The sequence below is a fragment of the Chrysemys picta genome, chromosome 6, assembly GCF_011386835.1.
Source record: "Chrysemys picta bellii isolate R12L10 chromosome 6, ASM1138683v2, whole genome shotgun sequence".
Classification (NCBI taxonomy): domain Eukaryota; kingdom Metazoa; phylum Chordata; order Testudines; family Emydidae; genus Chrysemys; species Chrysemys picta.
The window spans coordinates 14127130-14144429 of record NC_088796.1 but is presented as its reverse complement, the minus strand read 5'-3'; the positions used below and the strand labels follow the sequence as shown (position 1 = coordinate 14144429).

Below are 17300 nucleotides of genomic sequence, written 5' to 3'. Positions count from 1 at the left end.
GTTTTCCGATTAAAATGATCTAAAAATATTCTCAATTATTTCTACAGGATCTCCAGCAGAGCTATCTCCTAGTACTCTCTCCCCAGTTAATCATAGCCTGGGTAAGCTGGAAATACTTCACTTTTAACTGTTTCCTAAATTGTGTGCTTACTATATGTATCAACATAAGTATTTTTCCTTTTTTTGGGTGCTGCTCATTCACAGAAGGGTGGACTCTGTATTAGAAGGAAGCAGTGTCATGGTTAGCTCTCATTAATGGTATCTTTGCTAAAACTCAGGTTTAATTGCAAAGATGTTAAATGAAAATAAGTGTGGTACTCCTTTTTTTTTTTTTTTTTTTTTTTTTCTTGTAACTGCTGGGACCTTGGGAAAGGGTAGAATGGCTGAGGCTATGCAAGAATGATGGGAGCAGGAAGGGAATTTTACTTGTAAGAATAAATTACTTAAGATGTCAGTTGGTAGCTGTAATGTTGCCATATACATATAGCTGCCAGATAATAGGGGCTGCCAAAAATCTCTCCAGCACTGTAGTAACTACCTAGACTTGACCTCTATCACACTGCTGCTTTAGTATGCTAGTGCACTTGTACAATAGTGTCACCTGTGACTACAAGGGAACAGCTGCTTCCTCCCACCTCTGTCTTGCTGAGGTGTCCTCAGCTGTTTGCTGCATAGCTATTAGGAAGAATTACAAAGGATCACAGACTCGCCTGGCTTGGCCAGGCATGGGGAAGGGCATGTGGCAGGAAAATCAAGAGAAGCTGTGTTGGGAAGAGCAATCTCTGAAGGTGAAAATGGGAAAAATAACTCTGGGCGATGACTCGGAAGATACAAGGGAAGAGATTTGGGTGGTGAGGAAGAGGCTAGAAGGGGAAAAATAACAATCAAATAGGACAGTGTAGAAAGGCAAGGGTTTCTCCCTAAGACCCCAATATTCTTATCAGTGGCTCTGTGTTTTGGACATTCAACGTAGAATTGTAAACTAAAACTCTACTGGATACAATTTTACCCCACTCTTTATTTCCTCAGTTATAAACAGCAGTTGCTCAAATCTACTGAGTAAGCAGTGATTAGGTGGGGGTGTTCCCTCACCCGGATTAGAGGGTTTAGAGATGGGTCAGAATGACTAGGGGCATGGAAAAACTAATCGAAAGATTGAAGGGATGGGCTTGTTCTCAGAGACAAACACTGTACGTTATAAAAGTGTACAAAATAAGGATTTTATATGGAAGATACATTGGGAGCTTCTATTAACTTTTCATAATACAAGGATAAGAGGATATTACTTTTAAAAAGCAATAGTTTTAAAACTGATAAGGCATTACCCATTCATATGGATAACAGGAGTAGCTCAGTGTTACAGTACATACTTGGGGGGAGGGGAGGACCTGGGGAGGAGGGGGTGTGTGGTGATGAAGGGATATTAAAAACACTTGCTTCAGGACATAACAACCAATAGTTATAGGTTGGCTTGGGAGGAAACTTTTTTTTTGTGGTCAGGCTATCCCATAACTATTTCTGTAGCATTTGTTACTTGCCACTCAGTGACAGGATACTGGACTGGACAGATAATTAGTCCAGTATAACAGTTTTTATGTTCCTATGCAGAATATGGACTGCGAGGAGCAAATTCTCTCTGCATGATCTATGGAAAATGAAAACTTAGTTACTGATTGATTATAGCTCATGAGCTATTGCCAAGACAAATCAATCTGAATCAATAACTATATATTTTTAAACATCTGTTTCATTATCACAGGAATTCTCACTTTTTCTTGTTTTCAGACTTACAGCCAGTTACTTATTCAGAGCCTGCGTTTTGGTGTTCAATAGCGTATTACGAACTGAATCAGAGAGTGGGAGAAACCTTCCATGCATCACAGCCTTCATTGACTGTAGATGGTTTTACAGATCCATCAAATTCAGAAAGATTTTGTCTAGGTTTGCTCTCCAACGTTAACAGAAATGCCACGGTGGAAATGACAAGGCGACACATAGGTATATTCTTAAATCTTGTAACTCTCTCTTTAAGGGTAATGGCACTTAATTGAATAGATCTGGGTGGTTTTTGCTAAGTTCTGATTGTTACAACTTAAATTGGATCAGCATAGGACTTGGAAATTATTAAATCAGAACAATAAACTAAACAAGCAATATTTAATAAAATACTAGCAGTACTAAATTGTGTTGTATTCTTGCCTACCTTTGGAATGTAAAAAGACAATTTACCACTTCCAGATAAAGCTGAAACTAGTCTTAAAACTGTGCTAATTAATTTGACATTGTTAAAAATTTCACAGGAACAGTTACTGAAGTTTGCAGCATACCATCTTGACTCTGGCCTTTCATTAGAGCTGTTGGGGGTGGGGGAGGGGCAGAAGTCGACTTGCAAACCTTAAACTTCTATTTTGCTGGATTTCAATGTGGATTTTTTGTGAAATCTTTCATGTTAAGTTAAAACTTTCAAAAAGCAATTGTGGTTTAAAAGTCAGTTATTTTTGAAAACTTTAGATTTTTGGGAACTACCAGCATACAATTTAACTGCTCAAGCAAAACTGTCAATACAAAAATTCCAATTGGGAACCCCTAGAACAATAAGCAAATATATTTTTTTTAAAATGGAATTACAAAAAAATAAAGATCACTTTTCATAGTCTCCTTGCTGAATGAGCTATTACAATATATTTCTAATGGCAAGCTATTTCTAATGTATGTTGTTCATATGAAAATAACTAATTCAGATCAGGTATTTTTCTAGACAGGCGAGCTAGCTCATATTAAGGATGAGCAGGAAGAGGCTGCCTTTTCGTAAGAGCCAAATGAAGTCCTGTGGTGCCTGTGCTCTTACTCCTTTGACAAACTGGGGTAGGGATGGGGCAGGAGTCTATGCAGTGAGGAAGGCCTTGGAGGTGAGAGAAAGTAGCGGACTATCCATGAGCCTTGTTCTTCTTCAGAGTATTGTGGCACATGCTGCTTCACCTACCACACTAGTATTTATACTAAAATGAACAAGATTTAATAAGAAAGGTAATCTACTTGTTTTAATTGCAAGTATTGCTTCAAGAGAGAGAGTATGTGAGGAATCAACATTGCCTTCAAACTTTGATTCTGATTGCTTTGTCTCAAAGTACTAAATAAAAGGAAGAAAGAATTTCTTGTCAAGAACAAGACTTTCTTCTCATTCAAGAACAACACATTCTAGGGTTGTGGGAGGAGGAATTTTTCTTAGCCTCATCCTTGCTCTCACTACAGGTGTCAGCTGGCAATATGGCCATATTGCCAGCTTAACTGATTCACCTTGCAGTTCTGAGGGGGGAAAAAAAAAAGTTGGCCCTCAGTGAAATAAAGCAGTCTTCTAATGTGTCAACCAGTTCAGATCATATCATAAGTGAAGCTTCTACTAATCTTGTTTCAGGAAGGGGAGTGCGTCTGTATTACATTGGTGGGGAAGTTTTTGCTGAGTGCCTAAGTGATAGCGCAATCTTTGTTCAGAGCCCCAATTGTAATCAAAGATATGGCTGGCATCCTGCAACGGTGTGCAAAATTCCACCAGGTAAGAGCACAAGTACAAGGCATACTAACCAAGAAATCGAGTAAATTTAAATGCACTGTCTTCCTATTAACTTCTAGAAGTTGGCTCTTCACATTGCCCTTTTAGGAAAGCCTGCAAGTATCCATAGGCTGTAGTTTTCTAAACTTTTTTCTCTTCATAGGATGCAACCTGAAGATCTTTAATAACCAGGAATTTGCTGCTCTTCTGGCCCAATCTGTGAATCAGGGTTTTGAAGCAGTGTATCAGCTAACTAGAATGTGTACCATAAGAATGAGTTTTGTTAAAGGATGGGGGGCTGAATACAGGTATGAAACATTCGTTTTTACTTTTAAATTTACTCTAATCAATTTTCTCCCCTTCCTCCTGTCTCACTAATGCCCCAGCTTGAAAGGCAGATGATTAGACTGCCACCACGGTTAAGAATACACTGTCAGCAAATAAAACAAGAGAATACAATTATGTTTCTTCTTCGTGTGATTGCTCATGTGTATTCCACAATAGGTGTGCATGCTCGCCATGTGCACCGGTGCCGGAAGTTTTTCCCCTAGCAGTACCCATAGGGGAGAGCCATAGCGACCCCTGGAGTGGCGCCTCTCCCTACCCTCAGTTCCTTCTTGCTGTCAGTGAAGGTGCTTCGGAACTGCTCTGCTCCAGCTTTGCGTTTGTTCAGTGTATAGTACCTGTAGTTAGTCTAGTTAGAGCGCTCGGGCTGGGGTCTGCCCTGTGCCCCGGGTTTTAAGTCGTGCAACACTTGTAGGCAATCTATGCCAGTGAGTAATCCGCACGCAGTCTGTTTACACTGTTTAGGGAAACCCATCTCAGCGATCGCTGCAAGAGTTGCAAGTCGTTTAAGCCTCAGACCTAGAGAGAAAGGGACTTTAGGCTCTGGGCTATTCTGATGGAGTCAGCGGCGACCCTTCGGCGCTATCGACTAGTCGGCACCGCTCCCCGTCCACGGGGCACGCCAAGAAGGCTAGGAAGAGGCCTTCTTCGCCGCAGCACCCGTAGTAAACCCAGGACAGAGGCTAGACCCATGTTGAGCAATCCTCGATTCCACCCCGGCCTCTAGGCCTCCGACTCAGGTCGAGCGGAGTAGCCTGGCCTATTCGGAGCAGGCCTCCCCGGATGTCTGGATGCCCTCCACACTGGAGGTCCTGCAGGTGGCCCGGGATGTTAGTCTCCTGCCAGTACCAGGAGCACCGCCGCTGTCGGCCCTGCACTCCTGAGGCAAGCCACCACTGGGATCACTGCAGTCACCCCCGGCTTGGTACCGGTCTTGGTCAAGGGAACATTCCTGCTGCCGTTTTCCGCCCAGCATCCGTTCAGGGCAAAATCCACGTGGATCGCCCTCGAAGCCCACCAGGCTGTCTGGGTTCCATCTGACCGACACTCTCAGCACTGCTCCGCCTCAAGGAGCAAACACTGACAGGACCGAGGCAGATGTCGCCAAAGGCCCTCGTCTCGGAGGGGTTATTGCAGCCGGTCACGGCACGAACTTCGACATCGTTCCCATTCGGTGTCTCGCTCCAGGACCCTGCCATGGCACCGCCCCCATAGCCCTGGGCGTTGATCGCTGTCGTGGGTCCACCCACCGTAGCCGATCACAGAGCAGCTGTTACTGATGGTACCGGTCCCATGGTCGGCATTGCTCCCGGCGCCGCCGCTCCTCCTGGTCCAGGGACAGCGGCACGTCATATGTCAGCCTTTGTAGTTGTCCATCAATGGGCCAGGCCAGCCAGGCCGAACAGCCGGCTTCACCGGTGCCACAGCAGGTGCAGTGGTACTGGGCTCCGTGGCCGGCCCACTGGTACCAGTGGGCACCATGGCCCCCAACACAGCCTGTGGTGGGGGCTCGCTCAGTGGCCGGAGCCTCAGAAGGACCAGTTGCCTCCCTCTCCAGATCTCCGAGGAAGGAGTTGGTAGGACGTACATCCTTGGCACCGTGCCCGGAGACCGACCAGGTAGTGGACCCTCAGATGGACATACAAAGTACCGCGCTGGCCTCCTCACCCTCCCCGGATGAGGCGATTACAGCTCCTCCTCCCTTTGTCCCGCAGGAGGACTTTAAGGCCCACCAAGAACTCTTAAACTGGGTGGCATCAACCCTCCACCTCCAAGCAGAGGAGATGGAGGAGCCCTTGGACTCCCTGTTTAATGTGCTGTCCTCCTCGGCACCGGGCAGGGTGGCCTTGCCTCTCATAGATTCATAGATTTTAAGGTCAGAAGGGACCATTATGATCATCTGGTCTGACCCCCTGCACGCTGCAGGCCATAAAACCGTCCCCGCCCCTTCCCTGGACTCTGCTGCTGAAGTCCCCAATCCTGTTATTAGTGACCTCAATCGGCAGAGACCCTCCTGCTAGAGATCCCTGCCCCATGCTGCGGAGGAAGGCGAAGGGATGGTGAAAATTTCAGATGCCCTGTGGCAAACCCTGGTCTCATTGGCCCCCATCTCCAAGAGAGGAGAACGCAAGTATTTTGGATCTGCCAAGGGGCATGAATACTTATACACACACCCTGCTCCTAACTCCATGGTGGTCGAGTCGGTCAACCACACGGAACGGAGGGCCAACCAGCCCGTACCCCGAAAAATAAAGATTCAAGGAGGCTGGACTCATTTGGAAGAAAAATTTATTCGTCCTCGAGCTTCCAGTTAGAGGTGGCGAACCACCAGGCTCTCCTGGGCCGGTATGAGTTTAATCTGTGGGGCTCCCTGCCCAAGTTCGAGGACTCCCTCCAGGAGTGCAACAGGAAGGAGTTCAAAGTGCTGGTGGCGGAGGGCACAGCGGCTGCCAGGGCGACCCTGCAGGCAGCTTCGGATGCAGCGGACACGGCCGCGCGGTCCATGGCCTCCGCAGTGTCCATGAGAAGGGCGTCGTGGCTCCTGCTCTCTGGACTGTCCAGTGAGGCACAGACGTCCCTGCAGGACCTCCTGTTTGATGGCAAAGCTCTGTTTGCAGATCAAACGGATACAAAGCTGCATGGCCTGAAAGACTCCTGCATGACTCTCCAGACTCTGGGTCTCTATGTTCCGGCTCTGGCTAAACCTAAGTTCAAGCCGCAGCAGATTCCCAGTCAGGCCACCCATTCAAAATATGAAACCGTTTATAAGGAGTCGCGGGACTGTAAGAGGCTCTCACAGAGGCAGTCTCGGCCTGCCCCCCAGCCTAGGTCCTCCAAGGGCAAGCAAGCAGGGAAAAGGGAGTTTTGACGGGACGCCCGGGGTCATCAGGGATCCACTCAATAAATCCAGTTCTCGGATCAGGGATCCACCCTCAATAATGCTTCCCTTCTCCAATCGGTTGCATGCTTTCCTCCTGGAGTGGTCGCAGCTGACCTCGGACCGATGGGTCCTTAACACCATCTCCCGGGGCTACACCCTCCAGTTTACTTCCTTCCTGCCCAACCACCGCTCGTCCCTCCTGGGGGACCCCTTGCATGAGGCTCTTCTCGAGCGCCGGGAGTGGGTGGGGGGGGAAAGAGGAGGAAACGGACACAGCTCCTGGGCCTAGGAACGGTGGAAGCGGTACTGGGGGAGTTCAAAGGCATGGGGTGCTATTTCCTTATCCTGAAGGCCAAAGGGGGGCTCAGGTCCATTGTGCACCTGTGAGGCCTGAACCAGTACATAGTGAAGCTCGAGTTCTGCATGGTCTCCCTGGCCTCCATCATCCCCTCCCTGGATTCCAGAGACTGGTACACTGCCCTCGATCTGCAGGACGCGTACTTCCACATTCATATGTTCGAGGACCAGAGATGCTTCCTCCATTTCACGGTGGGACAGGAACACTACCAATATACAGTCCTCCTGTTTGGCCTATCCACTGCCCCCAGGGTATTCATGAAATGTACGTTGCTGGTGGCGACCTACCTCAGGCGCCGGGGAGTCCAGATCTTCCCCATCTGTATGACTGGTTGGTCAAGGGCAGCTCCCGGTCGCAGGTGCGGGATCATGTGGCACTCCTTCTGTCCACATGCACCACTTTGGGCCTATTGGTAAACCACTCCAAGTCCACTTTAGTCCCGGTACAACGCATAGAGTTTATTGGCGCGGTCCTGGACACCTCGTCGGCCAGAGCCTCCCTCCCACCGGACAGGTTCGAGACCCTGAAGGGGCTCATCGACATGGTCACAAGGTTTCCGGTGACAACAGCCAGAGCATGCCTCCAGCTCTTGGGTCACATGTCTGTGTGTACGTATGTGGTCCGTTATGCCAGACTCAGGATGAGGCCCCTCCAGCTCTGGTAGCCTTGGGGTTCTCCCAGGCCAGGGACAGGATAGACAAAGTCCTCATGGTGACCGAGCCAGTGATCATCTCCCTACAGTGGTGGTCCTCCTGGAGAAACATGCTCCAAGGGATCCCGTTCGGAGGCAGGGCCCCGTCGCTGGAACTGGTGTCCGACGCTTTGGACCTGGGATGCGGGGCCCATGTGGGGAACGTTGAGACCCAAAGTCTGTGATCGGCTCAGGATCTGACCCTCCACATAAACTTCAAGGAGCTCAGGGCGGTACGGCTGGTGTGCATGGCCTTCCGCTCGCACCTGGAGGGCTGGGTGGGCAGGGTCCTCATGGACAACACAGCCTCTATGTTCTACATCAGTAGGCAAAGTGGGGCCCGATCCTTTGCTGCGAAGCCCTCAGGCTGTGGGACTTCTGTGTAGCCCACAGCATCTGCCTACAGACCTTCCATCTGCTGGGCGCCCGGAACGCGCGGATGGATCACTTGAGCAGGGACTTCTCCTCTCAGCACGAGTGGTCTCTCCACCCAGAGGTGGTGCACAGACTTTTCCAAGTGTGGGGAACTCCCTGGGTGGACCTGTTCGCGATTCGGCAGAACTATCGCTGTCCCCGGTTCTGCTCTGGGGAGGGCTGGTACGGGGCGCTATCTCCGATGCCTTCCTCCTGTCCTGGTCAAGCCAATTTCTCTATGCCTTTCCCCCATTCCCGCTGATCGACAAGGCCCTGGAAAAGATAGACGGACAAGGCCCGGATCCTTCTGATTTGCCCCGGCATGGCCCAGGCAGCATTGGTACGGGACCCTCACGGGCCTGGTGGTCGCCCCGCTGTGGCCGTTGCTGTCCCACCCGGACCTGCTCTCCCAGGACCAGGGCAGCCTCCTCCACCCCAACCTAGCGGCTGTCCACCACCTACGGCGTGGCTGCTCAATGGTTAGATAGGGAGGAAAGGACGTGCTTGGAAGGGGTTCAGTGCGTCCTCCTAGAAAGCAGGCGGCCCTCCACTTGCCGAGCCTACTTGGCAAAGTGGTCTTGGTTTTCCAGATGGGCAGATGAGCGGGGCGTTTCCCCAGTGGCCGCCCCAATCCAGTTTATTCGGGACTATCTCCTTCACCTTAGAGTCCAGGGCCTGGTGCCCTCATCAGTCAAGGTGCACCTGGTGGCCATATCGGCCACCTGGTGCAGGGTCACATGGTAGTCTCCCATGCTATGACTGGCCGATTCCTTAAGGGGTTGGATCGTCTCTTCCCATATGTTAGGCCCCGAGTCCCACAGTGGGACCTAAACCTGGTGTTGGCCCATCTCACGGCGCCCCTGTTTGAGCCGCTAGCCATGTGCTCCTGGTCACACCTCTTGTGGAAGGTGGCCTTCCTGGTTGTGGTCATGTCGGCTAGGTGGGTCTTGGAACTCAGGGCCTTGACCTCCAAGCCCCCGTACATGGTGTTCATAAAGATAAGGTCCAGCTCCGCCCACACCTTTCGTTCCTCCCGAAGGTGGTCTCCGCCTATCAAATGGGTCAGGACATTTTTCTGCCGGTCCTCTGCCCCAAGCCCCATGCGTCCAGTGAGGAGCGCCACCTCCACACCCTGGATGTGAGATGGACTCTGGCTTTTTACCTGGAGTGGACTAAGCCATTCAGAAAGTTCTTGCAACTGTTCATCGCCTTGGCCGAGCGCATGAAAGGTCGGCCGATCTTCACTCAGTGGCTCTCCAACTGGACCATCTCGTGCATCCGTACCTGTTACGACCTGGTGGGAATCCCTCCGCCACCAATTATGAAGGTGCATTCTACTAGGCACAGGCCTCGTCAGCTGTCTTTTTGGTCCATGTCCCCATTCAGGACATTTGTAGGGCTGCCACGTGGTCTTCAATTCACATGTTCACCTCGCATTATGCGATTGTCTCTCGTCCAGGGAGGATGCTGGGTTTGGCAGGGCCGTTCTCCCTCCCAAGAGTTGGAACTCCTTCCCACCTCCAACAGATATAGCTTGGAATCCCCTATTGTGGAATACACATGAGCAATAACTTGAAGAAAAGACAGTTACCTTTTCCGTAACTGGTGTTCTTTGAGATGTGTTGCTCATGTCTATTTCACATCCCGCTCTCCTTCCCCTCTGTCGGAGTTGTCTGGCAAGAAGGAAATGAGGCAGAGGGGAGTGCGCAGCGCCCCTTATACCGTGCCATGGAGGCGCCACTCCAGGGGTCGCTAAGGTGCTCCCCTACGGGTACTGCTAGGGGAAAAACTTCCGGCACCAGTAGGTGTGCGTGCATTGTGGAATACACATGAGCAACACATCCCAAAGAAAACCAGTTACAGAAAAGGTAAAAAGAACAGGAGTACTTGTGACACCTTAGAGACTAACACATTTATTTCAGCATAAGCTTTCGTGGGCTGCAGCTCACTTCTTCAGATGCATAGAGTGGAACACACAGGCAGAAGATATTTATACATACAGAGAACATGAAAAGGTGGAAGTACGCATACCACTTGTAAGAGGCCAATCAATTGAGATTGAGCTATCAGTAGTAGCAGAAGAAAAAACTTTGAAGTGATAATTGAGATGACCCATAGAAAGTGTGAGGAGAACGTAACATGGGGGGGAAAAAAATTCAGTTAGTGTAATGACCTAACCATTCCCAGTCTGTGTTTAGGCCTAAGTTAATTGTGTTTAATTTGCATATTAATTCGAGTTCAGCAGTCTCTCTTTGGAGTCTGTTTTTGAAGTTTTTTTGTTGCAAAACTGACACCTTCAAGTCTGTCACTGAGTGATTAGAGAGGTTGAAGTGTTCTCCCACTTGTTTTTGAATGTTATGATTCCTGATGTCAGATTTGTGTCCATTTATTCCTTTGTGTAGAGACTGTCCAGTTTGGCCAATGTACATGGCAGAGGGGCATTGCTGGCACATGATGGCATATATCACGTTGGTAGATGTGCAGGTGAACCAGCCCCTGATGGTCTGGCTGACGTGGTTAGGTCCTATGATGGTGTCACTTGAATAGATACGTGGACAGAGCTGGCATCGGGCTTTGTTGCAAGGATAGGTTCCTGGGTTAGTGTTTTTGTTGTATGGTGTGCGGTTGCTGGTGAGTATTTGCTTAAAGTTGGGAGGCTGTTTGTAAGCCAGGACTGGTCTGTCTCCCAAGATCTGTGAGAGTGAGGGATCATCTTTCAGGATAGGTTGTAGATCTTTGATGATGCGCTGGAGAGGTTTCAGTTGGGGGCTGAAGGTGGCGGCTAGTGGCGTTCTGTTATTTTCTTTGTTGGGCCTGTCCTGTAGTAGGTGGCTTCTGGGTACTCTTCTGGCTCTCACTGGGAGTGAGAGTGTTCTCAAACCTTTATGGATCACTATGTTAATTTCTCGCATTGCAGGAAACTAGCTTTTTTGCTAAAAGTGTGATGTTCTGGAAATTAGAGTTAACTTCTTGCATCTGATCTTGCTTACTGTGCTGGAACCACTGTCCACCATCTAGTGACTTTGAAGTTTGTGCTGTGATTACTTGCCTTTTGTAAGATCTACATAAAGCCATTGTGTCTCAGTGCTGCTCCATATAGAGTAATAAGCTGCTTAAGATGTGATGTTGGTTTCAAATGGTGGTAACCAAGGAATAAATTTGGAATGACTCGCTTTCAATAAGTGTATTATAAAGAATAAAACAGCTAGAGAACTCACGTTTGAGAGATGGGAAAGAGTTTGGAACCCATTGTGGAAAACTTAACTATGCAGGAATACGATAACTTTGTATGTGTTTGTGTAGTAAAACTGTAAGAACAGTTTTATGAATGGAAAATTTTTTCCTTTTTATTCACTGTTGAATTTATTCCAGTTATGTTCTCTATTAGGGCAAATTAAATCTATAGAGGAAAGGGTTCTTCATAAAGTACAATATGGGAATTCAGGACAAACAGCATTTGATTTATATGAGCTGAGAAGCTCTACAGAAAAATTTGGATTACTTTGTCCCTGGGGAGAGAGGTGTGTGATTAATTTAAAGAAAAACCAAACTCAAATGTCTGAAGTTTTCCACAGAAAGAATAGGGAATCGATATATGAAACATCTCTACAATATGTAATTACTGTAAAATGGAATTATTTCAGGCTTTGAAGGTGTATATTTAATGCTGCCTAGGTTCTACTGATGCTTTGTCATCATTTGGGTTTAAAAATGGATCCGTCCCATGTTTCAGATCGGGATCTGAGATAAAATGAGAAATTTGAGTCATGCACTTCCAGTTTATTCCTTCTGTTAGCAAGAGGTAAATTAAAGGGAAAACTGGCCCAAGTTTAGAGCTGGGAGTTGGCTCAAAGGGATTATGTGTACATTAAAGCAAAATTTAAATACAACATTAAAATCAGTATAGCTAAATGAGATTAAAAATCGTGTTCAAACTACAGAGAGCCAAAACTTGAAGCAACACAGAGCTTCATAAAGAGAGAAGGGTGTGCAGAAGGTTGCAGTGGTAAGGGTGTGTGTGTGTGTGTGTGTGTGTGTGTGTGTGTGTGTGTGATTTTAGATGGCTAATAAAAGTTGGGTCTGCAAGATCCAGTGGTGCTATTGGTAGAGTGGCTAAGTAACTATTCCTTACTGAAAAGGAAAGGATGCTAATCTAGTTTCTCTGCATCTGTATGTTTGACAGAGAATGTTAAATTCTTGGTGGCTTATGGATAATAAACACTTCTAGGCAAGATAACTGGCTAATCTATGTTGTCTAGTAGCAAATTTAAGCCATTGCCAGTTTTTTATGGGCTAGTTAACAAAGGTGAGTTAGGACTATTTGTAGGTAAAAGTAAAAACAGGATTGTATGTAAATGATTGGTCTTGGAGAAGTCTCTTGGGGTTGTCTGCAATACTTAAATTATGAAACTTGTAGATGACACTAAGTGGTATAGTTAAGGCAGGAGGATATTTACAGCTATACAGGATAATCTTGATTCAGGTAAGTGTCTGAGGTGACTAAATGTAAGATGATGAAATTAAGTAGAATTTATCAGCCTTGTGAAACTTCCAAAATTACATCCCTGGGAAGGTCAAGGATGAATCAGTGCCTAACCCAACAACGAAAGCTTGCATTAACGCATTTCCATCTGGTAGTAGGTCTGGCTGTTCTGGTAGACAAAATGTTTACTTTCTTTGCTTGACATGATGGTTTGTATGTGTTGCATGAATCCAAAGAAGCAATTATAGGGCCCAGATTAGAACACATGAACTCGCTGTCCAATTTTAGTATCTTTTTATTTGAAGAAAGGTAGTCCAGTTGAGGAGATCTAGTAATGGGCTACATGGAAGTTCTGTTTTAAAGAGGACTTCGGACTAAATGGATTGTATTTCCTTGAGATGAGAGAGGAGATTTTTATGCCAGGAACATTTTTGTTCTGGCATAAATATATAGTATCAAGATGGCGAAGTAGTCCAGAATGCACTCTGATAGAGGGTGGACATTGCCTCATTTCTTCTACAGAATGTAAAATCACAATAAATATCACCTTTGTCTGTTGGGATGCTGGTCTAATAACTTTTTTTCTGCTTTTACACTTCCTCTTATTTATACAAATAAAGTTAGAAAAAAGCATGTTGTAAACTGGTAGTGGTGTTCCTGGTGACAAAAGTAGAAGGCATCAGGATTGCTTGCTTAACTGCTGGCTCTGTTGCGTTATGACTCCTCATTTTGAGTGTAAGGTAGCTATAAATACCAGGAAAAAAATCTATACAACTACTTAGCAACAGTGGACCTAATCCTGCAGTCCTAGGTCAGGAAAACTCTTGTGGATTTCCCTGTGAGTCTGCCCCCCCCTCTCAAGGCCTGATCTCCTACAGACCTGTGAAGTGAAATAACTGCTCAGGTATAGTACATCCTGTACTTGGATACTACCTTTTTCTCTTAAGAAATTACTTGAGAGAACCTCTTTGAATAGCAGGTCTCTAAAATAGGAGTGTTGGGGGTTGAGATTATTACTTTAAAAATTTAATGAAGCCTCAGCAACAGAGTGCCATAAATAAAAAGCTTGCCATGTGGAAAAATACACATTACCCTAGTCTATTATATAAGTATAAAATTTTGAAGTTGTTTGAGGAAATTAAAATACACTACAGAGAAGTTACAGGAAATCAGCAGAGGTGATGTTTGGTGTTTCTGTAAGATAACACTTAACCTGTGTAACCACACGCTCAGTTATGATGCACTTGTTTCTGACAAAATCTAGCACAGCTTCCTTAAATTTTTCTCTGCAGCAACTTTTATAATCAGCAGATCTGACACTTCCTTTTGGTTACAGTATTACTACTAAGTATCGGGGGTAGCCGTGTTAGTCTGAATCTGTAAAAAGCAACAGAGGGTCCTGTGGCACCTTTAAGACTAACAGAAGTATTGGACCACAAGCTTTCCTGGGTGAATGCCCACTTCATCAGACGCAAGATCTTGCGTCTGAAGAAGTGGGCATTCACCCAGGAAAGCTTATGGTCCAATACTTCTGTTAGTCTTAAAGGTGCCACAGGACCCTCTGAGTATTACTACTACTTAGCTGTATTGGCTCTGTTGTTCTAGTCCTTGTGCATAAATAATAAAATAGTTTTGTTGAGTTCCAGTCAACTACCTGTGCAAACCCTTTGAAGGCAAGGGGGTTACTTAAGCTTTTTCCTGTGTGCTTAATGTCACCTTCAGGACTTTTTAATATTAGTGAGTTTGAGAAGTGTATCCGGTTGAGTTTGTAGGGTGGACAGTCTGGTTTTAAAAATAAATCTATATACAAGTAAAGCTGATCTCCTTTTAATGTGACAGTTGGAACAAAAGCCACAAAGCCAATTTAATCTTGGTGTATGTGGAGATTAATATGAAGCCCTAAGGTACAAGTGTATCTTTTACATATTTGCAAAGAAGTTTCATTTTTGTAGTGCTTGAGTCCTCTCTCGTTTTGTTTTTTTGAAACACCCCCATACAGGCTTCCAAAGTCTCTTGGTAACGTCTTTTCTCCTCTTTCTTCTCCAGACGGCAAACAGTAACAAGCACTCCTTGCTGGATTGAACTGCATCTGAATGGTCCTCTACAATGGTTGGACAAAGTATTGACTCAGATGGGCTCTCCTTCAGTACGCTGCTCCAGCATGTCGTAAAACACCTTCCTCTGTTACCAGTGGGCTAAATATCAAGTCCAGTCAACAGACTTAATATAACAGCTCGTCTGTCTTAGTATTTGTGTGTGGTTCCCATGAACTGTTTACTATTCAAAAAGGTTTTTAAAAAACAAAAAACAAAAAAAAACAGCACTTGAGGTCTCATCAATTAAAGCACCTTGTGGATTCTGTTCCTGTACTCTGATACTAGATGAAAATTTAGTGTATAGAAATACCTTCTGAAGGAGGAAGGGACAGTTCTAAAGACTCTTAATGGTGTTTTCATTGGGTGTATAATTGAGTGTCCTAAAGGTTTATCAATAACATGAATAGTTGCGTATATGTACAGGTAATGTATCATGATCTCCAATATCACAGTATTGTGCTGTTCTACATTTTTAGTACCCATAAACAGATGTGTGCTCTTTTTAATTTTGGGCAAACTTCTGATAAAATTCCAAGTTCTCTCTAATCCTATATTCTTTTTATATTTTTTATATATGCAGGTTTTAAAGTTGTCCTTTAAAAAAAAAAGGGGGGGGGGGAAACCGACTTTCCTTGTAGAAAAAAGCTTAACTTTTTGCTGCCTTCTTGAAAATCCCTCCTTTGGAAGGGAAAGAAATGCCTGAGTTTCATCTCTGAAATCTTAAATACTTTGTATAGTTAATGGGGCCCCAAATGAATTTATATTGGAAATTCTGAGTCTACCCATCACACTAGGACCTACTTCTCCCCCTCCCCATCCAAAGTAATGCATCTGTTGCCGGCAATAGATGCATTGACACTGCCGGCACTGAGGCATTTGTGACTTTTTTTTGTACTTCAAATCATTAAGAGCAAATATTTTCTTTCATGAAATGAAAATTTATAGTAGCATTGAATAGACTTATGTAAACCTACAAGCTATTGGCTTACCCCTTACACCTATATTTTAAATAGATGTCACTTAAATCTTGAGTTTCATTTTTGAACCCAAATACCTTTAAACAGCTTCCCCCAGGAATAAACTAGACTTTTCCATGTAGGTTTTAAATAGATGCAGCTTTTTAACATATTTAGTGATGGAATGTAAACTCCTTGATCTGAGTGGCTTTGTATGGCTTAGTTACATACCAGATCATATGCATTCATTATGAAATAATGAGCCTTGTAAAAGTAGGTGCTTCTGCAAAACCTCTAGGATAGTGGTTGCTGAGGTATGACCAGCAAAGGAGGATTTTTAGGTTCTTCAATACAGTGCATGTTATTGTGAACCCTTGGACACTACATCTGCACCATACTAAAAATATTCTGAATTATATTCTACAAATAAGTCTGGGTTGGGGACGGGTTGGGAAACTGTATAGAAGGGTTATTCTGACTTGAAAAATATACATCTTACTAACAATCTTGTGATCTAGCTGTCTGTCATTCTTTTGTTATTGTGGCAGTAGCAGGATTGCCTTTGTCTGTTTTTCCTCACCCCCCCCCCCCCCCCATTCTTTCATTCATTACACTAGTACTGTACTTTGTAAGTACAGCTAGTGATTATTTAGCTTTGAGAACAAAATGTGGCCAGTGTTACAGCTTTTAATCAGTTGACTGAATCGAAGATAGTGATGGATATTTTTATGCCATAATAAATAGGGCATATAAGCAATACCAAAAATTAAGCCTTGAAAAAGTGGGCCAGACAATTTTTAAAAATTGGAAATGCATTTACCAGTTTGTGGTAGTTTTACCAGTAGACTAATGTATTGGTAGAACTTGTGAACCTAAGAAATAAGCTTCATGCGTGTTGCATTTGCCTAATATGTGAATACACTAATAAAAATTCTAATTCTCATGATGGTGGTTTTTATTAATGTTTGACAGCGGCCATATCCCACAACCACTCTACTTAGTGAATTATCTTATGGAAGAGAAGTCATTTCAGTCTCAACATACACACTGGCCCAAGTTTGCTCTAATTCATTTTAGAGTTTTCTGCCTTATCTCCCCTTTTGGGAGAAAATAAAGTAATGCAGCATTCAAAATGAGTTCAAAAGCAAAATTACTATCTTCTGTATTGTGTTGAAGGGGAGAACTAAATTCAAGGAAACCAGAATTAATGGCAAGAGAATTCTCACTATATGTGAGATTAGCTAGATATGTATTAGACGGAGCTTAAGGTAAATCTGAAGTAATATCTTTTATTGGACCAACTGTCATACTTAACCATGTTTTGTATCATCTGCTTAGAACTTCCAGATTTCTTTTTAGTCTACATTTAACAGTGAAAACTTTCCAAACTGTAAATAAAAGGGGAAGTCACTTTTTGTGGCAAATACAAATTGGATCATAAGTACTAGATCAGAGGTTCTTTTTCCAGAGAAGTAGCTAGAGAAGAGTGACTCTCTGGGTGAAAGACGCAATGTTTTTGCCATCAC

At 45.0% G+C, this 17300-nt stretch overlaps 1 protein-coding gene across 5 annotated transcripts in view; it reads left to right on the top strand.

Moving 5' to 3' along the window:
* The window catches only part of SMAD2 (SMAD family member 2), a 77196-nt gene extending 60479 nt beyond the window's left edge, over nucleotides 1-16717 (top strand). For 3 of the 5 annotated variants that reach the window (XM_005305422.4, XM_005305421.4, XM_065598703.1), the window contains 5 exons: nucleotides 48-101; nucleotides 1786-1998; nucleotides 3416-3553; nucleotides 3714-3858; nucleotides 14769-16717. In XM_005305422.4, the coding sequence (XP_005305479.1) occupies nucleotides 48-101; nucleotides 1786-1998; nucleotides 3416-3553; nucleotides 3714-3858; nucleotides 14769-14892 (674 nt within the window). In that variant the 3' untranslated portion in view covers nucleotides 14893-16717. The remainder of the gene's footprint in view (nucleotides 1-47; nucleotides 102-1785; nucleotides 1999-3415; nucleotides 3554-3713; nucleotides 3859-14768) is intronic. The other 2 variants (XM_065598704.1, XM_005305423.4) reach the window with 1 other exon arrangement.
* Nucleotides 16718-17300: the final 583 nt, after the last annotated feature.